This window comes from Nesoenas mayeri, assembly GCF_963082525.1.
Source record: "Nesoenas mayeri genome assembly, chromosome: 3".
In the NCBI taxonomy this organism is placed as follows: domain Eukaryota; kingdom Metazoa; phylum Chordata; class Aves; order Columbiformes; family Columbidae; genus Nesoenas; species Nesoenas mayeri.
The window spans coordinates 43,535,661-43,561,391 of NC_137544.1; the positions used below are offsets into that span (position 1 = coordinate 43,535,661).

The 25,731-nt window shown below is 39.4% G+C and overlaps 1 protein-coding gene across 1 annotated transcript in view; it reads right to left on the minus strand.

Annotated features, from left to right (window-relative positions):
* SIM1 (SIM bHLH transcription factor 1) overlaps positions 1–25,731 on the minus strand; it is a gene marked incomplete at its 3' end in the record, with an annotated part of 43,632 nt that overhangs the window by 3,017 nt on the left and 14,884 nt on the right. Inside the window, exons 8-9 of the mRNA XM_080341713.1 lie at positions 24,917–25,064; positions 4,884–5,049 (exon numbers count right to left, since the gene is read on the minus strand). Of these exons, the coding sequence (XP_080197839.1) occupies positions 4,884–5,049; positions 24,917–25,064 (314 nt within the window). The remainder of the gene's footprint in view (positions 1–4,883; positions 5,050–24,916; positions 25,065–25,731) is intronic.

Here is a 25,731-nt window from a genome sequence, read left to right on the forward strand (position 1 = left end):
TACATGTGCATGTATATCAGAAATGCACCATGTAATGTCATATAACCGTTTAGCTAAGACCAACAATACTTCATGCATATTTGTACTTGATGTAAATGATGATTATTTGAGATTTGACCCATAGCAGCTACGAGGCTATAGACAGAACTAAATTAACACAGTGATTTGCTTGTGGACCACTTTGTCTACTGTGGTTTGACACGGCTGCTTATTCTTAAGGTACAACATAAGCAGACATAGGCCAAAAATATGTCTAATTCCCTTTAAAGCTAATCACATCTCTATTTGGCATCACCAGGCCGCCTCTACCACTGCAGTTCCTACCGCTGCCTCTTCTGGGAGGTCTGATGTTGACAGGTGGAGACTCCAAATACGGGCATGCATGACATGTTTGACAGGGGGGAGAAATGAAAGGATGATCAAAGATACTGCTTTGCTGAAACGGGAGTTGGAAACACTATCTCTCAAGTCAGAATTAGGCTCCCACATGTCAAGTGATGAAAGACCATAGAAAATGGAATCAGATTTCATGAAAATTATGGTCAATTAAAATTAATGAAAATACATACATCTTTTTAATCCAAATCCTTCCTCACCAGAAGTGTTTTCCTTGCTGCTAATTTTTGCCTTCTGACTCCTATCAGGCAGAAATTATTATTTTTTGCGGTTTCTTGAACAAAGTTAAACCAGCAGACAGAAGTTAAAACATGATAAAGAACTTCAGACAGGCAACATCTGAAATCACGCCAGGTGATTTATGAATTGTCTTCTGGCATAAACAAACAACAATAAATGAATTAAATTGTCCTCCAACTGGTTTATGGAAACTGAATTGCCACCTCCAGACGCAGAAATGTCTTCCAGGCTGCTAATCCAGTGTACCATCGCAGTGAGAGTACAAGAGTAGGATTAGCACTGACAGAGAAAAGAGTTATAGGCCATCATTGACGCTCTTTTCATTCGAAACAAAACAAACCAAAACAAAATCCACAAAACAAACAAAAACTTCAGGAGAGCTGAATTGGCAGGGAAATGGGAAAATATCAATTCCACATCTAAGAAAAGCTTATTTTATGAAAGCCCATGGACAGCTGACAGTTGTAGTATTTTGGGGGTGATTTTCTTTTTCCTGACCTTTCATTCCTGCAGGTGTCCCGCTGGCTTGAGCTCTCATCCTGTCGTACGCAGCAACATCAGTCCTGCTCTACACACCATGCCAGATGCTCAAACAATAGATGTTATAGAGATCTGATTTTTCTGGCAGCCTACTCAGGTTTTATCATTATAAACATTAAATATATGGTGAAACCCTCTCAGAGCCCTCTTTCCCATGAAAAACTTTCACTACATCAGCATCAGCAGCTTTCCTCTTGATTTGTGTCTTAGCCATGAGAAAAAACAATCACAGATGCAGGCTGCATTGTACTAAGAACATATGCATGCTTTTAAATCACTTTTATCTTACTTTTTACTAATGTAATCCTGAAATGTAAAATATGTTCTTTTTGCATTCACTGTTATAGGCAGAACAGATGGTGAAAGGCTTAGATTAAAGTAATACATGCATGTCCATTAAAATAACCCCCACTGCTGGTGACTCTTCACCAGATCAGGAGTTATGTTTACTATAAAAAGAGGGGTTTGCTTTGCTTTTGAATACACTGGAAGCTGCCAAAGCTTTAGCCTACAGGAAGAAAGAAATAAATAAAAATAATAATAATAATACTAAAAAGTTGACTAGAATTCAGCCTGATTCTGTGATCTTTACCCCATTGTGTGATATTGCAGAATTAGTCCAGATTATCTGTTTAGAGGAGCTGTAAAATCTATTTACCTCCAAAACCAGGTGGATTAATATATACCTACTAGAGAAGGGTCTTAATTCCAAAAATTCATGCCTGCTGTAACACACACCAAAGCTCTTGTGTACATCCTTACTTGAACGCATGTGTTCATTTTATATACATATAAGCTTTATCCAAGAAACAAGATGAGATATGAAGCAATAAACATTTACTCAGATCTGACCATAAAACGTTTCCATTAGAGGCAGACTATAGACAATTTAAAATATTTTTTAAACAATTGTAATTAAAGAGAGATTAAACTCCAAAGCAGTTCAGATGATCACAATTAAAACGTTTTTCCAGTTTTCCTCGTTATTTCCTGTGTATAGAATAAATGAGGTCCAGGGCTAGCTTTTGGGAACACAAAATAAATTAGGTCCAGGGATAGATGTTGAGAGCCCCTCACAGTGATTATTATTACTGAGGAAGACTACAGGCATCTTTTAAACCAACTCAGAACTTTCGTTTTATGCAAATCTCTCTTAAGTCTTCATTTTTCTCATTTTTTCACCTCCTCTTTCAGCTCTCCACCTCTCTGGCAAGACAGAACTAGAAGATCACTGTTCAATGTGTTTGGGCAGGTCCTATAGCTGCCTCATGAATTTTGGGTTGCCCTCCTCTCTGTTTGACCTTCCCTTGGCCTGTGACTGGCTTCACAAAACTCACCAGCCCACTGCACTAAAGTCATTCTGTTAATCAGATGTGGACCAACATCACCAATTTCACAAACTCAGTTTTTCCTTGAACAATCTACAAGTGCCGTACTACATTATGTCCGCTTTTTCATAAGATTTGAGGAAAAAAAAAAAGCATTAACACTGTCTTTGGTGACCAAAACATCCATTTTTTTTGCCCTAGTATTAAACAAACAGCTGAAACTTCTTATCATGGTTTTCTTAGAATTCACATCTCATGTGTCTATCCTAAGGGCACAGAGCTGGCAAGGGAGAGGATTCTCAGTCAACACCCAATAAAGCACATGATTCCCTTTTCTCTTTAAGAGTGAAACAAAGTAAATACTAAGGAGAAAGAAATTTAAAAGAAAGTAGATGTATTTTAAATCTCCTACGTGCGCTTAACTTTAAGAAATACTTTGCCCACTGCCATTATTTTACTGATAAACTTCCTGCTTCCTTCCTCCACCAAAACCCAGTCTCCCTTGTAAGCCAAAATCCTTGCCTCCACTTTTCTACTGTGGCTTTTGAGTCACACTCTAATTTTCAGCAACTGGCTGGCAAATTACATGGACTGGAGACTGAGGAACACAGGCCATACCACCTGCTGCATGTTCTTCAAAATAGCTTTTCTCAGTCTTTCAACAGTTTATTCAGTGGTGGAGAAGGATGAGATGGATGCAAAGCCAAGCTGCCAGCGTTGCTTGTGGTGATGTGCTACAATGAATGGAATGACCATTTTTCAAGATACTGGCAACTAGCACGGCTGCTTCTTTTTGAATGATGAAATCTTTGACTTTTTACTACCAGGCAGCTGGTAATGAGGATGCAAAATGAAACTGGAGACTAAACATCCTGAGCCTTCAGACAACAATCTCTGATAAACCAACAGTCTCAACACTAGGTCAGGTTTTTTTCCTGGTTGTGAAGAGATTAAGGAGGTACTGATGAAGGTCACACTTTCAGAAAGTGAATTGATGTGGGAGAATAACAGGTCTTCATTTGAGATTGTCCTGCTAGCAAATGAGGACTTCTGAAAGGACTGTATAAGGTGAGATTAAGAGTAATTTCAGTAAATCAAAGATGGCCACCTCAAAAGTCTGATTTAGAATTAATTATAGATGTCTGTCCCAATGCTTTGAAGCAGTTTCATTACAATTGCTTGGTTTACTGCGTTCAAAAGAAAAACTCTTCTTTAACAACCCACAGAAAAGTATGTGAACAAATTATTAAACAGCAAGAGGCATAACAACCTGTGGCAAAATTAGATTCTTAAAATGAAGAATCCAAGTTCATATCTATGCACTTGGTTATTATTCCCTGTGTCAATAGCAGATGTCATTTAACTGAAAGTCTTAGCCTTGGTACTTTTGAGGGGAAAAAGAAAGAAAACAAGGAAGTGATGTAGACAGTTGGGATCATATTATACACTCTTAGTGGTCAGTTTAGAAAACATTGTACCTGCAGAGAAACTGTAGTCATCAAGGTCATTATTAGTTAAATATTGACCTGAACTCTTTAAAAATACATAGCTCTCCAATATTACATCATGAATGCACACATTTATATCCACTGTGTGGTGGCATAAGGTCAGTAAGACTTGCATCATTATTCAGTAAACATAATGGTTATTTTGACAAAGAGATTTATTTGAGCCAAAGGGCTGACAATGTAAGTATGCACATTGTTCGCAGAAATCAGTTGCATAAACATATTAGGTAAGCTCCAGTTCAGAGACCAAATCAAGTCTGGTCCATTTGCCAAGCAGGGACATGTTCCTTTCACATCAGGCCTTAAAATGAAATCTGGGAAATTAAAGTCTACAGATGCCAATGGCCACCTCTTAATGCTTTCTCCCTTTCAAAGCTTTGTACATAGAAAAGCTTTCTTGTTCCAGTCCAGCAAGTTAGCTTCTTGCTTTCCCTTCTCAAAACTCACTCTTCCTGACTAAGATTTCAGTATTAAACTGCTGTCAAACGTCTGGCAGCTTTCTAGATATGTTGGAAATATTAAGGAGTGAGTAAGAAAAAGCAAGCTTTCTCAAATGGCAAAACTCACAGTCCTCTCAAACCAAAGTATTTCAAAACCAACATTTTTGCTTGCCCTTTTGTCCACTCCTCATTAACTCTGAGCCATGTGCTGTTGTTGATAATTATTTATTATACATGCTGAAACATAAATGTTTCTAGCTTTTTTAGAAACAGTTTAAAGAAACATATTCCTCTCTCAAGATCTTATAACCTTTCATCCTTTATTCCATTTGAGTAACATGTTCTTTAGCCCATTCTAATTATTTGGGTAAAATAGCAGTCAAAATCAAGATATTAAAAAATATTTAATTTTGTTTTTCAAAGACAACTACCTGTGGGTATGGTGATGTCCTTGATTTTGACTTTGTGCTCGAGAGGCGAGATTTGCTTCCCTTTCTATTATCCGTTATGGTCGGAGCTGAATTTGCGTATGAGAATGCCGGCTTGGTAGCAGTGACCTGATCCAGGGAGAGCTGTAGTCCTTTATATTCAGTATCCCTATATAAAAGGCAAAAGTGAAAAACAAACTCACTTTGTATCTTAATGGGAAACATTCCTTCCTTCTTAGTGGGGAGTGGAAACAAAAGATATTTTTAAGGAAAAATAATAAAACCATCCAGGGCAAGCCAGAATATCCCCCTATTACCTTTAAGTAGTATAGCTTACTAAAGAATAGCACTATTTTTATACTGAAAATATGATTGCTTTTTGTATCCAACTGTTATCATCCTGATCTACTTTCTTCAGTAATAAAAAACAATGGGATGGAAATTTCTGAGATTTATATTACAGTTCTGCTTTGGTGACATAGCTAAGCAGTAAATAGGATACATTTTCCTCAAAACTCTTCTAACTGTACAACTACAAGCTTACCACATGTGTATATGTGTGTGTGTGTGTTCATGCATATATGGGCATGCACATAACAGGCTACATAGATGACTAAATAAACTGAAAAAATATTTTTTTAATGGAAAACACTTCATATTTAAAGTTGTATCTTTCTTTATTTACAAGGCTTCAGGCAAAATTTTTCAGGTGCAAATTTTTGAATTTTTCTTCTTCTATGCATTTTGTGTTTATTCCTCCATTTGAAGTTTCTTATAAGGAAAAAAATTTTCCACTCAGAGAAAACAAATAAATACAAATCTTGCAATTTAAATGGTCTGTCCCCCACTCGCAAAATACTAGAGGTTTTCTATGGGAAACTAGATATAACAGCAATTTGTGAAGTTGAGTGTTAGTTTCTTCAAATTGCCTAATAAATACATAAAAGTAAGGAAAAGTGGCATCATTCACAAAGCCTTGCTAAGCATAACAAGAGTCTATGCACGAGACTGCACCCCTCTGCACACATCTGCATGTCTGCTGGTACTCAGAGGAGTAAGGAATGAGCTCTCCAGCTTTCATGTAGGCATACGGAACCTATTCTGACAATGATTTATTGAAAGAGAGTGAAGCAAGAGTTTCTTCCTGACCTGCCTACCTGGAGCAAAAGAGGAAGGATTCATGGCTTTTCTCTTCCTTTGTGTTAATCAGCAAAGTAGGAGAGCATGGGAAGAATGTTTCTCTTATGCAGTCAAGGAGGCAAACACATTCATTCACACGTTACCCCATACTCCATTCAAAACCTGAAGACTCATCCTTAATGAATTATATTAATAATAAATTGTTCGCTCAACTTTAGCAACAATATCTTGCTCTATAATCACACATATATTGATGTAAGACATGACAGTCTAACATTTTTTAGAAAGTGACTGCACCATAACCTGAGCATATCACAGCTTAGTACACTGAAATAACTTCAGATAAAAGTTAGAGGCAGAAGGATAAACTTGATAAATCACTGAAACAAATTAAATAGGATTAATCTTTGTACAGACATAGACAAACCTGCAGAACAGACAAATTAATTTATGCCAGTTCTACACAGTTTTTTTCACCTGACAAACAATTAAGTTTTGGTTGAAGAGGCTGGAGATTTTTTTGCAATGCAGACAATATGTATGTATCCATGTATACATAACACACGAAAACAAATTACTGATTGTGCTGACTACACTGCTTCCAGTCCATAGCAGAGAGAGATTGGCCAAGTATCATCAATTTTTTGTAATACAAAATTACTTCTTAGTAAAGTCATTTCTTCAAATTTTGGCTTTAATAGAGACAGGCCTCTGCTATAATATTTGCATTTCAAATATTCTGCCTGCAGTGAAAGCATCTGAATATTGGGATTTGCTTTGACCTATTTGACAGGTAAGGCTCATGCACATATTTTGAAACCATCAATCTTTCCTGTGGTTATCCTCAGAATTTCCATCCAGACACCTTGATTTGACATGTGAAGTATCTGTCTCCATAATTGAGTCTTACAAAATTACCTTGATGTTATGCAAAACATCAGAAACAAAGGATGTCAAGAAATCTTCATATTTAATTACTACAGTAGCATGAGATATTATCAATAGTCCTAAAAAAACTATCAGTCTCATCCTGATATACACATTCCTCCTTATCATTTGATTGTAAGAAAAGGAAAGGTCCTCTGGCCTCAGTGTCAGATGCAGAAAGTGTTGCCTCCAGAAAATAAAATTAATCAAAACTAAGTAGATAAGTTGTTCACAGCCTTAGTAAAATGAGGAGGTTCTGTTTTGGTTTGGAATGTCCCAATTATTTTGACTCCCTTTTTGCTAGAGAACCCATAGCTCAGTGCTCCTGCCATTACCTCACCATCTCTGATGTATGCTACCCTATAACACTCTTCTGCTTTCTCATGACACTGGAAGCATTTTAAAAAATTGGATGAAACAGCATCCCAGTATTCAGACCATCACTCCAACACTACTTGCCTGTTATTACGATCTGTGTAAGGGCCAAGCATTCAAACAGACTACACTGTACAATGCTTGTAGGTCATGGGAATCTGAAAAAACCCAGGCAAACCAGGCTGTCCAAAAGCCTACCTGCCATTATGTGCCAGTTTTCTGAGTACTTGCTATTGTCGTGCTGAGGAGTCATCCTTTCAGGACACCACACATTAAAATAAACACCACAAGCTGGTATTTGCAGACAATTGCTTATACAATAACATCATTAAGGAAAGGGTAAGAAAAACATTATCTGAAGTTCCTGTTGCTGAATGCAAAGTTCTCGTTTAGAAAAAGAGCATATCTGTATTCTCCTTGAAGATGAAACACCTGGACTTTTCTGCATCACTAAGGCATGATTCAATACCATCTCAACCCTACCGTAGCACATCTACATTTCAGAAGAGCCAAGATAGACACTAGAACACCAATAGTAACAGACCAAAATAAATACCAGAAGTTAAAAAAAAAAAGGGTGGGAGAGGGGGAAGGCAGGGGCAAAGAAAACATGGAGGAAGGGTCCTGTGGTCTCAATGTCAGATGCAGAAGATGTTCCACCAAGAAATGAAGATGTTTGAGTATAACCATATGCACTGTGAGACAAAGAAGGAACCAGGGCTCCTAGTGGTACACAAACTGCAGATGGAAATTCTCACAGCTCCTTGGAGTAATTTATAAAACTTCCATCAACCATGGAAGTGCAATCTCCAGATTCCTGTCTCAGACAACTGAATCTTCTATTACACAGTCCCAGCAACATGGTAGTACCTCATTTTTTTGTTCCACATGTAATTCAAAAAAAGGTGGTGGATATGAACCTCTTCCTCTAAGGTCCTCATCTTCAGGATCCCACAGGGATCCCTGCAGTCTACATCTATCTACATGAGACTGCTGAGAGAGAGAGTGATATGGCATGTCTTCAATTGCTAACAGTATGTTACTGACAATCTACTATTTATCTCATTTTCTGATGCAACTATCATCACTATAAAACATCAGAATAACTACAGGAAATTAGCTCTTAAATGAAGAACAGATGGATCAAACTGAATCCAGACAAGACTAAAGTGATGCTTCTTTCCAAAGGGAAACACATTGAAGACCTCTACCTTTTCATGATGGGAAACAGCCATTCTTTCCACAGTTGGATGAAAATTCTGGGTCCTCTTTGACTCCTCAAAAAACTTGGATGCATATTCTTTTGGTAGCATATGCTTCCAAAAATGTATTATTTCTCCTCTATCTTGTCCCTTCCCCTCATATGAGAATCTGGCCTGTATGGTCAATGTATCAGGCACCTACAGACTGGATTACCATGCTTTACTCTAAGTGAAATCAGAAGACAAAGCATAAAATCCTCTTGCTACAACATGCTGCTTCTCATTTTCTCAGATCTAACTCCCAGAAGCATTTCCACTCTATCCCATGTCTCTGGTTCTTCCAATGCCCACTATAAAGCCTGAGTCTAATTTTGGAAGCACTTATGGATGTATTAGAGCTAGCATCATGAAAAACCAAGGATTGATAGCTGTACCAACTGCACTTGTCTGCAATAAAGCAATTAAAAGTTGAGTACAAAGCATTCTTCACTAAAGGGATCTAGCTATACCAAGCTGCATAGACTAAGGATAAAGTTTGAAGCAGAAGAACACTTGGAAGAAGAAGCCAATCTGTTTGTACGACTCAGATGCCAGCTGGATCTGCAACACTTGTGTGAAGAGTTCTCACAATTCAGCCTTAGAAGACATTTTCTACCTACTACTGTTGCCAAAATTTACAATGTGAAACATGGTGGCAACAGCCTGTCTAACAAAATGACTCATTAGCAGATAGACCCAAAAAAGAACAGCTAGGGTAGTAACAAAGCACCACAAAGCCTGAATTCTCAGCAAACAGCAGAGCCAAATATGGCACTGAGCCTGTGGATAGAGCTCACCATGAAACAGAAAAAAAAAAAAAGGTTTTATACAGCCTTTTTGAAGGAAAAAACATGAGGAAAGGGTGAGTCAGCATTACTACAAATAATGTTGGGAAGACTGGAATTAGTGACAGACACCCAGTGGGCACAGGGTGGCGCAAGACAAACTAAAACTGTACACACAAGCTGGTCTTTTTTGTAGTTGTGTTTTTTCAAGTAATAGGCTGAAGTTTGGGACTACGTTAATGAAAATCGGAAAGCTAGAGTGAGGCTAGACATTAATATTAGAGAGCTAAAAGCACAAATACTACTGAAGATATTAAGATTCCCTACTTAAAGACAGTTTTGGTTATGGAACGGAAGAGAACTTAAGCCCTGAAAAATGCTTTCAAACAGAAAGAGCAGCTCAACAGGATGTATTCAGAGGAAGCAGTAAAATAATGACATCCATTAGTGAAGAATAAATATCCAGATTCAACCAACAGAACTTAAGAAAGACAATCAGACTCATGAATAGAGATCTACAGAGATCTACAGCCATAAGCAGGATAATGTTCAAAACAAGAAGAAAACCTTTAGAAAAGAAGAAAAAGTTCTCAGTCCATAGAAATCTCTGCAAAAGCCATAAGAAAGAGCATCTTTTTACGCTAATGCCACAGCATACCAGAAGGGAAGAAAAAGCTATACATGCAGTGACTGAGAATACATGGATGACCAACAGAGAGGCAAACGTTTACAGTGTATTTATTTCCATCAAAAGACACTAAATTTAGAAACCTTAAAGAAGTTCCAGAGAAATTAAATTTTTGTACGTGGAGTTACAGCATTGGATTAGAAATGCATTTCAGCTCATTCTCTCCAGCAGCAACCAAAATATCAGTATACAACTGGAAACAGATCTTACACTTTTTCTTAGGTATTTTTCAATTGATAGTCTGATCGATATGCAATGATCACACTGTCACTGGAAACTGCAGTAAATAAAGAATAAAGAGGCATCATGTGACCACCTAAACCTGACAAACACTTGATAACCTACAGCCACGTCATTCCTTACACAAAGTAATTAACAAGCTGAAAGTAAAAGCATTAGGTGACCTTAATGCAGCAGGTTCTTACATAATGGGTAAAACCATTCACGCCACTGAAGCAAAGTGAGAAGCATTGTTCATGCAAAAGAAAACATAGTGTAATTTTAATCAGTTGTACTATTATTTCTATTGAACCAAACTGACGGGAGTATATGGTCATCATTTCCTCTAGTTTTACATGCGAAATATATGAAAAGGGTAATATGCACTCTGCATTTCTTTTAGCTAAAAATCAGAAAAATTATATTTGTCAGATTTTCTGCTGGTCTAACAGAACATAGAATAGAAATTGTGAGATTAAACTAAAGGTGTTAATGTCATTAATGTTGAGTCTATTTTGCTGAGCTGTTGCAATTCAGTTAAAATCATCCATGAAGGTGGTAAAAGTCTGGCACATCCTCATGCATGTCTAACCACAATACTGTAATATATAATTCTTCTACTTTTAAACAATGCCTGCAAGTTTTAACATTTCCACACTCCAGCTCATGCAATGCTAACAGAGCGCCATTTAGCAAATTAGTGAAAAGAGAACAGATTCTGGTTGTTTGTCATCTTCATGGCTTTCTAAATCAGCAGATGGTACAACAAAACAGACAATTTCCTCATCTGCTCTGTCCTCTGTTCATGTACAATGTGTCTCAGAAATGTTTACAAAGGCCTCAGTCTGCTCACGAGACTTGTCAGGAGGAGCGTATGCAATCCCTTTCTCATCTTCCAGAACCAGTCGAAAATAAGGAAGTTTCACCCAGCTCATACAGGAAGCCAAGTTTCAGGACAAAGTGAGAAAAAAGTTGTTGAACCTCACTGCTTGTTATGAAACTACACTGACGTTCAGTTGTGTGACCTCAGAGATACTCCCCGTTTTCCCATCAGTTATTGGAATGATGTTGGTAATCCTCCTTTCTAAAACTTCTGGAGTCCCATATAGGCCTGACCTACTGCTCACCGAAGTAATTGGAAAGACACTCCAGAAATCTTTCAAGTGGTTGTTTATCATTAGTACACTTGATGGTTAAGCAAGGCATCTACTTGGTATGAGATCTGTATATTGGATCCTTTCACTAAGTTCCAGGCACTCATTTATCTCCACAAATAGCATCAGCAACAGTAGCTGTTTACATCTTGTTGAGTCAAATTTTACAGCCATGAGATCCGCATACATGCTATCAGGTTTCTGTAGTTTCTTTTTAAGACAGAGTAATCCAAATGAGAAAGTTTAGTTAAATTATTTGATACATTCAGGAAAATTTAAGCACAAAGTTTTCTATATGAACTATTTAACACAAACATCTGGTGATATCCTCTAGACAACTACTGTAAGAGAAATTTTATCTGTTCCCTGATTGGTTTCTCATCTCAGAATGCAGTCATGTAACTACCAGTTGGAGCTAAATAAAACATCCTGGCCTCTAGATAATCACGGTGTGGCAGAGTTTTCAGCAATCTGAAAGTACAGTTTGTCATTCCCAATGACATGTCTAGCCATTTCTGGCTCCAAAATGAGCCCTTTGTACACTGTATTTGTCTTTATTTACTAGATCTGCTAGATGAAAATATGTACTGGGGATTTATTGTTGTTCATGAATAAAATGCCTAAGATATTCTAGGTTGACTATACATAAATATAATTACCACATTTAGTTACAGATAACAATGAAAAAAAATTCTTTAAATAAAGCAAATATTGTTACCTGAGTTCAATTATGTAACATTTATTTATACAGGGAGTGCTTTCCTTCAAATGTGAGGTGCCTAGGAGCACAACTGTCTAGAACTCATGTTCGATGTATATTCAGTGCTTGCCAAGTTAAATGGAGAAATATATTTGAAAGGAGTTCATAAATGTTTGTTTTTGTTAGAATCTGCCTGGTAATAAGAAATTTGGATTATAGAAACATGGCTGCAATGTTTTTTTCTTTTTTTCAATTGTCACCAAATAGTTAAGAATACTTTATCTGAAGGCATCCTAAATCATGTAGAACTTCATGACTTACATCCATTCCATCAGCCTTTATTAAATCATTATGTGACTTCTTTTTATTCATTTGGGGTTTTCCATTACTTTAAATTCACCTGCACATTCAAAATAATATTTCTGAATAGACCACAGGTCTGTTAAATGAGACTTTAAAAGTCTAATTTTTTTTCTTCCACTTACTCCTTTTCAACCGCTCCATAAAAACCCATGTCACCTCAGTGCATCAGCAATTGCATGTACACAGCAACCCTTTAGGAATTAATGTCACATAAACATGAGTTCTCACATGTCCATGTTAGATAGTTTCTGTTTCCCAAAAAGTCTGACTGACAACAGTGCAACAGACTGCTGTTATACAGGGCAGATTTTCCCATCTCAGACTTCTTAATATTTTTACATGTTAAAAACATACCTTGAATATCACTGACATCTTTGAGACATCGATCTAGTAACCAAGTGATCTGGATTCAATTCTCAGCCTTCCCACAGACTACTGGTGCCACACTGGACAAATCATGTATCACAGGATGTCAGCAAGCACTTGGCACTCGCTTGAGCTTAACCTCAATGCGGCCAGTGTGACTTCTAGTTTTGATAGGGTCAAATTTACCCCAGCATTGATCACCCCTAACTTAGCTTTGCTGAATATTAGCTCTGAAAGGGAGGAGAACAATATATCCCTGTAGGAAACACTTCTTTTGTGAAATATCTTTGTCTATCTCACCTATTAAATCTAAGCTTTTTGTTGGAAGGAACAATCTCCCACTATCCACGCATATGATAGCTGATGTTACTAAGCTAACAGTCCCTGGCTGCACATCTGCCACAGATAAAAAAATACATTTCCCAGGACCAGTGCTCATGTCACTATTGGCACGAAGCATGTTTTTATTATTTCAGGATCTTAATGTATTCAATGCAAATGTTTTTAACTATGTCCTATACAATTTATCCTTGATTAAACCTCTTCTGGATAGTTAATCATTAATGAGTTCTTTACAGTTGCTTGTGCAAACAGTTCATTCATGCCTATGACATATCAAATTTCACAGACGTGTTCTTTAATTGGATTCATTTATTTCTAATCTGCTTAAGCCCTCACTACTGTAATGCTTGACTAAATATACATTAAACTCACTTATTTAAACCACTAAAATAAATTTGAGATGTATTCTATGAATAAAAATACTTGATTGAATACATGTAATATCGTTGTTATTGCGTACCTAACCAAGCTGAAATTATTAGAAATAGCGCACTAGATAGCTATATGATATGCTTGAATAAAAGGATTTGAGACATTGCTGCTGAATTTTTAGCAGCTATTAAAAATTAACAGGTTTCAAAAGGATTCCTATAGCACATTAAGGTAGGTAATAAGGAGAACCAAAAGGAGATCTTCTTGGTTTACATGAAGAATGTTGAATGTTTTCATTTTAAAATCTGTGCACTTTTTTAGACATTGGAGTCTCATACCAGTTCTGTCCCCTCGTGGCAAGGAAAAGGGCTAAAACAGCTGCCAAGATACTTCAAAGTTTTTACTGTTCTATGTTTTGTAAGTAACAGTAACTGAAGAGTTTGCACAAAATTGGATATAAGTCCTGTTTCTGGGTATTTAAAAGCCACAAAAGACAGTTATGTAGCTATGGACACCAAGCTATTAGGCGCATTTACAACACTCACCTCTACAGGGTTTAAGTATGACCTTTAAAACCTAGTTCCAGGTTATTCTCTCTGGAATTAGTAGCCTTAAACACCATTTTGTTGAAGAACCTTTTTGATTTCTATGTCTCACAGCTTACACTAAGTTTCACAAAAGAATAATGCATTACATTGCTGTGTTATCACTGATAACACAGACTGCTCTGAGTGTAACAAAATGCACATCATTGCATACTTACGCAGTAAATTAGGATTATATCTCATGCTGTATACAAACCCCTCATGCACTGACACCTCAAATATCATGTATTCTGACAACTCATTCTGAAAATGTGAATAAGCTCAGAGTAGGACAGCAAGGATGGTGGATTTGGAACATCTTCTCTATGAGGAATAATTAAGGAGACTCCTCAGGATAAAAAATAGGTGACTGGGAGAATAAAATAAGATCTGCAACTTATGAGCAACACAGAGAAAATGAGTAGGAAGCAGTTGTTCACTTTTTCTTCTAACACAAAAAGTATGGTCTGTGAAAGGAATGAAAAGGTGATACTTTCACAACAAAAAGAGGCCTTTCTTACCACATTTACTTAGACTTGGCAAAAGCTCACATAGTTTCAAAAAGTAAACAGATGAATTTGTGGAGAAAAATAAACCACAAAATATTGACATGAATACATTCAAAGATCTCCTCTCTTCTTAGGGAGTCATTTGAACTTCTTGAAGACTGAGAGAAAGTGCTGGGGAAGCATTACTGCATGCTTGTCCTATTTTTAAACTCTTTCCAAAGTATTTGCTATGGTCACTACTAGTATGCGTCTGATCCTGTATAGCTGTTCTAATATTACACTCTACACCAGAATAGTTAAGCAATTTCATACTTCAGTTCCTTTGAAACTGTGCAATAAAGAGTGATCCTGACAATCTGCTGTTATTTCTTTTAATAATTTACTGTAAAAGTTAATTTATTGATATTTCAGATTTTATCAACTCATCCATGTTCCACACAATTAAAGCTTTTCTTGTGACTATCTTCCTAAGTTCATAAGGTGAACACTTCAAAAAATTAGTTAGCTTTTCTGTGATGACTTTCTGGATAAGCTTCTGTGATCTGGTAATAGTTCATTTGAGAAAAACAATTATGTGCTTGAAAAATGGTTTATTGTTTGTTCTGTTTGTTCCTCTATGGGAAATTTCCTATCTGCATGCCTCATAACATACTTGTCCATCATTCCAGCTTGTTTTTTCTGATCAGCTGTGCCCCATGGTGAAGAGACACGTTGAGTCCAAAAGGATTCATGACCTTTCTCTGGTGAGGATGTCTCATTACAATAGATCACTTTCTCTTTCATCAGATTAGTCCTTTCTACTTGTAAGACTTTCACCTTCTTCAGAAGAAGCAATTTTTTTCTACACTGAAAGCCTTTACAATTCCATTGTCTAAAGTTCCTCAACTTTGGCCAAGGGGCAGCACTTTGTCTCAAAGAGCCGTCATGTGCCGTTATCTGCCACAAAGCAAACAACCACTGTGATACTTAATAAATGCTTTTTGACTGACACTTGTCTTACTTGATTTTTAGAGGAAGTAAGAGAAGGAAGAAGGACAAAGACTTGTATGTGGTTTTGGTATTGGGGAGAATGGCTTTTGGGGTTTTTTTACAAATCAGTATATCTACCTTCTCATTTCTTTGTTTGTACTTGAGTTAGACTGCCTTTTAGCTCATTCCCACCCACAGCCAAACCTCCACTGCAGCCATGTCCCACTCACATTACTTACCAGCTGGATCTAAGGCTCTGTTCTTATTACACTCAGGCTTGGTCATCCAGCTTTGATAGACGTACAATGTATAAAGTGCTTATGTTGATAAACCAAGAGACAAATAGCAAGAAAAAACAATGTCATAAGGCTATTAGATAACACATAATACTCCATTTTGTTTGATATTTTCCTGCTAAACACTGATTCTGTCTCCTCAAAGTATACATTATATGCTGTTATATTTCATAAGTGGGTCCATTAAATGTTAAAATTGATATAAGATAACCTGCTTGGCTGCCTGGACCCTGTGGGCCACAGAGTAAGTTAAACTACTGCACATTGCACAACTACTGTTGACCCCACACCTTCTATCGAATTCAGAAGAGAGAATTTTTTAATGGTAGTTAATGCTTTTTGATAATACTCCTAACAACATTTCTTGATTAACGTAGAGTTCCAGAAACACATGCCCATGTTAAAATCCAGCTTATGAAACTGAAGAATAAACATCCAGTGGGTTGAATTGTTATAAACAGCTAAATCCTTACTAGGCATATCTAAAATTTCTCCACAAATAAATAAAAATCATCAAATATAACACAGTAACACCTTACTAAAATCTTATTTAGAAATGTCTGGCTAGTACCTTTGCCCTCTTGGACCTTGCTTGGATCAGGGCAGGCAGGGGCCTTCGCTGGCTTTAGCCACTCTGTTGTCACTGCTTCATGTGCACATTTACCAAGGGTTTCCAGATGCCTGGAAGTGTCTCTGATCAGACTGCACTATGTTCCCATAAAAATGTCCATGGTACTCATGCAGATCAATTCCACCGCAAACCTTGGACTATCCAAGGACCAGCTGTCCTTGGACTGACACTACAGCTAATCTGCAGCTGAAGTAACTGAGCATTTGATTCAGTTTGTGCAATGTCTACTATATCACAATGTATGAGATTTACTGTGCTTGTGGTGACTTCTGTAGCATGTACACAGCAACTCCAGAGTATCACAGCTGTGCAAATGCTACTATACACCTTCTCTCATATTGATTTCTTGAACTGACTAGATGTGATCATGGAAGACCTAATTGCATAGTCTCAAGTTAAGTTACACAGTTGCAGTCACACAGATAAGCGGTTTTCTTTGGACCGAAGCCATGTTCCCACCCACATTGATCCTTTCACGGACTAGAAAGCACTAAGGAGGCTGATCATCTTTCAGAAGATCACACTTTAACTCTCCTACTAGCAGTTTAGGACCAAGAGAACTATTTGGGGGAAGCACTGTTTAGCAGTTTGGTTGCAAATGGGAGGATGCTATCAAGCTATTTGTCCCCAAATCTAGCCTTAAATTGAGCAAGTACTCTACTGGGATATACCTCATGAAGCAGTCATTAAAGGTTATTATGTTGTTCTGTGTACAAAACAGTCTTCGGAAACAGCAAGAGAAAAAATAGTATGCAATTGTTTTGGGCGGATTTCAGTTAACTGAGGCCTAAGTCAGAGGGAGAGAGTTTTCTATAGGACCAGCCCAGGCTACCAGCTGCCAAACAGAGTACCGAAATTATAGAAAGCCGCAGGCTACTTGGGAACCAGCTGCCTTCAGGTCAGATTGTACATGCTTGCTTCCTACTGACAGCCCAGATATAAGAATGCTGAACACTGGATGGGTTTAAAGATCTTCACTCTAGGTTATGTCAAAATACCCACACAATGCTAGGGATATAGCCAAACTTCAGTTAGCCAGGCATTTGAGTTTCCATAGTTGCACTGAAATAGCTGTGGATATAGTGGATAATAGCTGTTATTTTCAACATTGCTGCCCCAAGATTTATACACAGTGGTTTGTAGCTGAAAAACTACGGCTGTTCTTTATTAGGTCCCAATTCAACACAGTAACAAATGCGTCCTTCAAGCCATCTCTGCTTGGCAAAGTGAAGGAATAGTCTTATTTATAAGTGTATGCCTAAGGGTTGGTTTTGTTTTGTTTTGTTTTTGTTCAAAACTGAATTCACTAGGATATAATCATGTACTGAAAGTTATGTCTGAGTACTTTTAGAGCCTGCCATGTGCTCAAGTGCTTTAGTAAATCAGGACTTCTGCGATTTAATTGCACTAAGTGGATGATAACAAAAGACAACAACAGGAATAAATCGTCTAACTGTGCTAAAGATCCTGTGATTGACTCCAGACTTCAGCGATCCCAAGCCTTCAGAAGGGTCAGACGTTCTACCCTTGTTCACACAGAGCCATGCCTGCCTCCATAAATAGTGTCATCAAAGTGGAAGGGGCTGCCTCTGAAGTAACCTACTGAGTACGAACATGTGTGCTGGAGCCTGGCCCACGCTGTAAAGTACAAAAGAGAGGTGAGGGAAGGAGGATTAGATTTTAAACAGATACTTGCCACTGTCGAATGGACAAAGGAGATGTATTTGTTAACACTTAATTTAGGTCATGCCTAAATGCCACGTTTGTGTGTGTATGAATATAAACTGGCAAGAACACCATAAAGTAGAGGGAAGAGCTTACTTCAGAAGCAGTTTAGTAACTTATCACACCTGTTGTATCTCATGATAATTGCAGTGAAACAGCATGGGAATCCCAGCAGTCCTCAGACAAAGCACAGAGCAATGAGAGCAAACATGAAACAGATTAAGGAAACAGAAGCAGAGCCAGTAAAATTGTAAACCTGCTTAAGGAACACACTGTTGCTGTTATGAAAGCAGGAGCCAGTTCAGCATCCAATTTTGTATGGAGCATTGAGAGGGTGACAGCATAGAGGGGAGTCCTTTGGTAGCAGTTCAACTGCTTGGCCTGCTTTTTCTGCACAGGATAGACAAGTTAAAAATGTCACGTGGTAAAACCAGCAGACACTCTCCCAACTGCCTTGCTTGTCTTCAGCATTCTGAACTACCACAGAGCAGTGAACATAACCCTGAACTCCATGACCTATGGTCTCCCCACCTCTGCCATGTAGGAGGACCACTGAGGCTGGTCCCCAAAGGGATTGAAGCACCCAGCTGCTCTAGTGGTGTTTACAAGCCTCATTTGCGCCATTCCAAATGCTGAAGGGCAGAGTAAGGATAAAGAGTGAACAACCTCTCCAGGAGGAACAGCTGTGCTACAGTGCACAGCCCAAGGCTTCCACGGAAAGTGCAACCTGTGGCAGTTTACTTTAAAATGTAAACTGTGTTATTCTAGGAGTAAGAGTCCCTGCAGCAGGCCATGTACCTTCCTTCCATGGAGTGAAGCAGACAGCTGGAGATAGCCATTGCTGCTACTGAGTGTGCCTCAATCCCAGACAATAATTTTATAAGATTCTAACTTGGTGTTGCGGAGAAGGGAGTTTCCAAAGACCTTGAACAACCAGCACACTGAACGGGAAAAGGATGAAGTGGAAAGCATTTGAAGTCACTGTTCTTTCTTGAAGTAGAGACACTTATTTGCAATCCTGAATTTCATGCCATGTGAAACTATCAATATGCATGCATTTAAACTCATGACATTTTTTTTTTTCCATGGATCTGAGCTGCAGTCCTTTAACCCTTACTCTAGCAAATAAAACTTTCTTCATGTACACAGTAACCATAGATTCTGGCTCTCAGTTTTAGTGCCTTGGCCATTACAGTCACCTGGTTTAAATACAAGCATAGAAATTTGCAGTGAATTAAACAAATGGTAGCTAAGAAATACCCTACATGAACAAAGAAGAACTGCAGAAACGTATTGTCGACACCTGGAAAGTCCTGTCTTGTATTTGCAAGAAATATATAAACAATGTTCCAGGGATATGAGTCTGTAATAAAAACTTATGACTAACAAACAGAATACAGCACTAAATAGTTCAAGAGGAATCCTTTTATACTTTTTTTCTTTAAGGAATATGCTTCCCAAGCATTTTTATTGATTAAAACTATTCCTTCGCATATTTACATTGCAGATCAAATCACGTGAATTACAATAGGCTTTCCAGTCTTAGATTCAACATATTAAGTGGGACCCAGTTCTGTGCACACTTATGCAAGTGCCAAAATTCCCATTCATACAGAAAAATAAATGAAAAGCAGCAGGTCAAATCTGATTCTACTGCTTACAACTATTCAAGAAAAAGTATATTATCCAGTTAAAGTCACTAAGCCTTGTCCTGAGTATTAAAGTTTGATGGCTAAGCTTACTCATACAACTAGTTCTGCTAAATATATGAGTAAGGGTGTGCAGGATTTCTTCTGCAAACAATAAGTCTCCCAGCATATTCACTATTCTACATGCTCCATCACACACTTGAGAGATACAAAAGAACATGTATCTACTTCTGACTGAGAAGAGGATTCTGTGGCAGTTCAAAATAAGTCGATTTGAAAGAAACGCTTAGGAAAGGTGGGGCTGTAGATAAGGAAATACGATTTGTGAATCCTTCCATTGACTAGGAAGAAAAGGAGATGAGACCTGATGGCCCTGAGACAGGCCAAAAAGAGGATGTTTATGAAAAGCTATGAACAGTAACAATGAAATTTTTTCAAATATATGGACAGAGCTTTGTTTCCACATGAAACACAAATTCTCCTAAAGCCCACTTAATATGCCAGGGAGGAATGTTTTTAAAGTCTGAGACATCACACAGAATGATATCACATTGCTTTGTACAATCCCTTTAAATCTGCTTGTACACAAAACTATAAATACTAATAATAATCTAATTATGAAGTGTGTAGATACAATTAACAGTTAATTTATTCTGAAGTGCATTTACCACATCATTAAGTAAAACATTCATCAATATGGCAGTTATTTTTTAAAATAATCTTTCAAACAAATTGCATTCAATTTGTGCTTCTAATCAGCCAGTTACAAAGTGCAATGTGAAGGGATCAACTGGAACTATATCATACATGTATTATATCATCAGAACAGAGATTAGTCACAATTAGGTACCTAATCCAGGTTATCTGTATAAGTTACCGTTATTGCTGTTCTTTAAAATAGTAAAGGACAACGAAATGTATATAGGAAATCTTCCTTAGCTTTCTCTGGGGACAAATGATTATAATATTTGCTCGTGTTCAAAAAGTCAAAGGATTTGCACTTTGCATTATCCATTTGTTCAAAGGGAGGTTGTTTGCAATCTAAACATAAACTTCAGCAGTTGCATTCTCTATTAATTGACTCATACTTGAGTCCCTTTATGTGATAAACATGCACAGCTAATAATCAATGATATGGCAAAACTGTGTGTACAGAACAAATAAGAAAAGAAACAAATATTCTGTGCCTGTACTCACATATGCCAAGCAGAATACAAAGAAGAGCAAATATGTATGCTTTAAAGCTGAAGACCTTAAAGGTCATTTATCTTAATTTTGACACGCTATTTCACCAAACAAAAACAAAAACAAAAAACAAAAACAAACAAACAAAAAAACTCCTTTCATCTTGTTACTGAAATGCCCTTGCCACCATGCCTATTTACTTCAGTATATATACTTATTAAAATCATTTGTTCTCCATCCTAGAATTCACTTTCTCAAAGCCTGGGATTTATGGAAGATGAACATGACCTGGTTTGTTTTATTTATTTATTTATTTATTTATTTATTTATTTTATTCCTAACTGGAAGCTGGGGGTCCTTTCTGCATAAAACCCCTTGTCGTTCTTTCCGTTTTCATTATCCATATCATCCCAGGGGAGGCGGGAAGCTACAAGGTAAGAGAGTCTCACTCTTCCTGTTCAGCCTGTACTGAAAATGGTCATCCACACCAGTTGGGCACTTGTGCCTCTCGATACCTGCTCATTTCCAAAACATCAGAGCACTCAGGATTCTCTCAACAGTGAGAAAAGTCTCCTTATCCCACAAACAAACAAAAAAAGCTCCCGGGACTTTTCCTGAATTAAGTGCTGTGAGAGGGGGCCAGGGACACAGCAGGTAAAAATCCTGCACCATATCTTCCAAAGCTTGTGCTATTTTCACTCCAACTCACTGAAAAAGACGGACATTCCCTATACTCAAAGGAAAAGTGAGAGGTATCCCACCTTTCGAGCTTCACCCTGCAATCCCAAACGTGCTCCTTTCAAAACACAAAACCACTAGTTTGCATCTGCTTTGCTTTCTTCTTGGTTTCCATGCACAAGAGTTAATGTGCCAAGGTTTGGCTTTGTCTTCCCTAAGCGTATTTTTCCTAGCTGTGTTTATATCATGAGGAGGCTGCAGCAGGCAAATCAGTCCCTCTACCAGGAACAGCATCTGCACGAGTGGCTCTGCCACGCACCCGATGTCAAGTGGGTGAAGAGTGGGAGGAACCTGCAGCACACAGACATATATCAGCTGTTCCTGGTTTACTGGAGTAATCCAATGTCATCCTTAAGGAATTGCAGTAGCTATAGGATGCATACTGGAATAATATATTAAACACTTGCAATTTTTGACTGCTACAGGACCTTTATTCAGCCCTCCTGGAGGAGAACCTACCTTGCATCAGCAGAAAACAGCAAGTCCTCATAACCTCTCATTTTCCCTATATTTTTACCACCTACCTTCCTCATTTGAGCAATAACGTGTTGCCTTTGATTAGCTCATTAACACAATTAAACAGATTCTAGGTACGAGGAGTTCAACATCCTCTGCTGCAACTCACCCACCACGAACTTTTCCCTAACAGCTCCCCTCCACCCCAGGTTACCCATTTCAGAGGCTGACCACAGCCAGCCGTTTAAAAGCCAGCCGTTTCTCTGCTTGCAAGACTCTGGCACATGGCAAGGCCTATTCTTCCCATTTCTATTTCGGAACGCCAGGCTAGCCATAGGATGATAAAAATAAAAATTAAAATAAAAAACGCAGTGGAAGCCACGCCCGTCCCCTGAAGCCAGGGCAGCAACTCTAGCAGTGGCAGCCCTGCCGCAGAAGCAAGCGGGACACGATCTCTTCTGCAATGCCCTAATGAAGAGCCAGGCAGGCTTAACGAAACCTCGAGGACTTGAGCATACCAAAACTAGGTTTTAATGCAGTGGCGGTGTCTGCATTGCAGCCGCCGGCAGCACATGACAGTTGCCGCAGCCAATGACGGACATCCCAGCATTTACCATCCGCATTTTAGCTGACCCGCCTCCCCGCCTCCCGGCCCGCTCGCCGCACTCGAGACATTATCGCAAAGAGCGCAAGGGGAGCCTTATACTGAAGTGTAACGAAGTCGCGCCGTGGTGTAACCACGAACCCTAATCCAGGTGGTGGGGAAACCCTACCAGGGCGCGGAGCCTTGCCCCGCAGTGCGCGTAGGAGCTGGCCGCCCCCGCGGGAGGGCGCGAAAGACGGATCTGGGCGCAGCTGGCTGTGGCCATGCAAACGGACTGCGAACAAGCTGAGACTGGTGCCCCCGGCCCCTCCGAGCCGCTGGTGGCCACCCCGGGCTGGGTTACACCCCGGCAAGTAGGGGACAGATCGAGCTGCGTCCCCAGCTGTCTTTAAGCAGATCCGCTAGGAAGTTTCATTTCCAGTCAGGTCATTTGAGGTAGAGTTCCGAGACTGAAGTTCATTCTCTAAAGGAGATGGAAAACGCCGCTATGTCAGGTGCTCATAGAAAAACAGGTTTCTGGAGCAAAACCACTCTAAAATGCTAGTTGCCTTTGAGTTCCCTGTTAAGACACACTGACTTCTGTCTTTGCAGTTCCCTGTTCACCTAAGGCAAGTGCGAAAAATAACAGAGAGGGAAAATGGACATACATATGTATGGAACGCATAAAATAGAGATGATGATGACTCTGCTAATCCGCATTCTGGCTGGGAAGAGCCAGATTATTTTCCCGCCGAGCCCCTTTTAAAGGGATTTTCTTTAAAGAGGAATGACAGTTTAATCCCTACACCAAAGTGATGACACAAATACATGCTTTTTCCTGAAGACTAAGAGCACGATGCCCATTATCACCTTACAGTGCAGGCGCTATCATCTGCCATCCCTTTCCCATCCCACCAGCCGCGCCTGCACACACGACCGGAGCCTTTGCCTCCGTAACGAGCCATTTGATTTTGGGAGGCACGTCTTAAACTCGGCTACAAAACCACTCGCCACCTGTACATGCATGAAACCCGCAACGGCAAGACTGTGGTGCTGCCGTCGCCGCAGCTTTGGGAGAGGGCTGGGTTGTGTCCCTCAGACGCCTCCAACACCTACATTTGCCTCCAGAACAAAAAATGAGCAGTGGAACAGGGAGTATCCAGCCCCTAGCATCAACGAGGTACCGCCGATCTGACCAGCCAAACGATCCTAATGAAGCATCAGTACTGCCGCCAGCAGCTACTGCCATGTCCAGCGGAAATGCTAACAATCACGATGATAAACACTTAAAGATAGACCCGCCGAGCTTTCCCTCCTTCACTGGGCCTCTGTGTTTCAGTTCAAGTAGTGTAACTAGAGCACAACCTAGCAACCCCCAAATACAAGGAGGTGCCTTGAGATAGACGGTATGTCAGCAGTCATTCCGATTTAAAAAAAAAAAAAAAGAAATCTATTTTTTTTTTCCTAAAATTTAACTGACCCCTCTGGTCACCAACTTTCTTTGTGGTTCACTGTAAGGATCGTTCTCCAAGAACAAAAAAGAAATCTCCGAGCTTTGATAGAGACTCTGGATGAAATTAAGAACTTCAAACCCCAGATTTTTGAAAAGAAAAACAGATGTCCTGTTTGTTGAGTATAAATAACTCCGTACGTGGTAACCTTTTTTTTTTTTTTTACGCTGCATTAAATTTTATTTAATGCTGTGTGCATTTAAACTGGAAAAAAATTGGGAGGCGGGGGAGCAGCTAAATGTGTGGGTGACAAACCTCTAAATCTTTTCCCCTCGAGAGAGAGAGAAAAAAACAGGCAAACGGGAAACCCTTCATCTAGATGAAAGTGTTCAATGTGTTTCCTGGCAGACCTGGCGAGCCTTGCCCTGGTCAGTGGGGCAGCGAGAGGCCTTAGCAGCCGTGCTGGGGGGAGAGGAGGGTGGAAGGAGCGGCCGCCAGGCCCGGCCCGCAGTGCGGGGCGCACAGACAGGTGCTCACCGGGCTCCGCTCGGCCCCGCGCAACTTGGAGAGATCCCAGGACTGACTTACGTGAGTACATAGTTGACGCTGACGATGCAGTGCGGGCGGGAGGAGCGGCTGTTGTGCACGATGGTGGCGTAGCTTTGCACCCACACCCAGCCGCCGTGCTTGGCCAGGAAACGGTAGTACTTGGTGGTCACTTGCCCTTTCACCAACACTGCGGGGAGAAAGTGGGGAGAGGCCTCAGCGCGGCTGCTGCGTGCGGTGTGATTGGCCCTGGGAAGTGGGCGCACTCCCTCCAGACCCCCCTGGGCGAGGAGAGGGACTGGGAACCCCTTAGCTTGACATCAGGAAGCAGCATCGGCCTGAACCCCCGTGGGCAAGGGTGGTGGGCACCCCAGGCAGGGCTGATCTCAGTCCCTGAGAGTCGCACCACTGCGACAGTCCCAGTCTGTTCGGGGAGATTGGTGAGGCAGGCTGAGTACACCAGAGGGTTGAATTCCCCCTCCCTCCCCCAACATATCGTCATCGATATTTAATTCTACGAATCTGGCTTTGAGTTTTAGCTCGTTACATTCTCTGTAAGGAAACTTACCGGAAATTAATATTCTTTTTATTCATCTATCCATGTATTAATGTCATCATGATATCAAAATAGAATAAAGAACAGCTCTCAGAATCGGGCTCACTAGATACACAGATAAGGTTTGTGAGACTTGGTGGAAAAGTAACAAAAGTATTTGAATTTCGCTGGTATGTGTTTTTGGAGCAAGAAAAAAGGTTTTTCCTAACCGGAATTTGAAGTGAACTGAGTGCCTGAGGTTTGTGCAGGGGAGTTCTTGTCCTTCAACCAGGAGTTAAGGAGGGGAAAATAGCCTTTCATT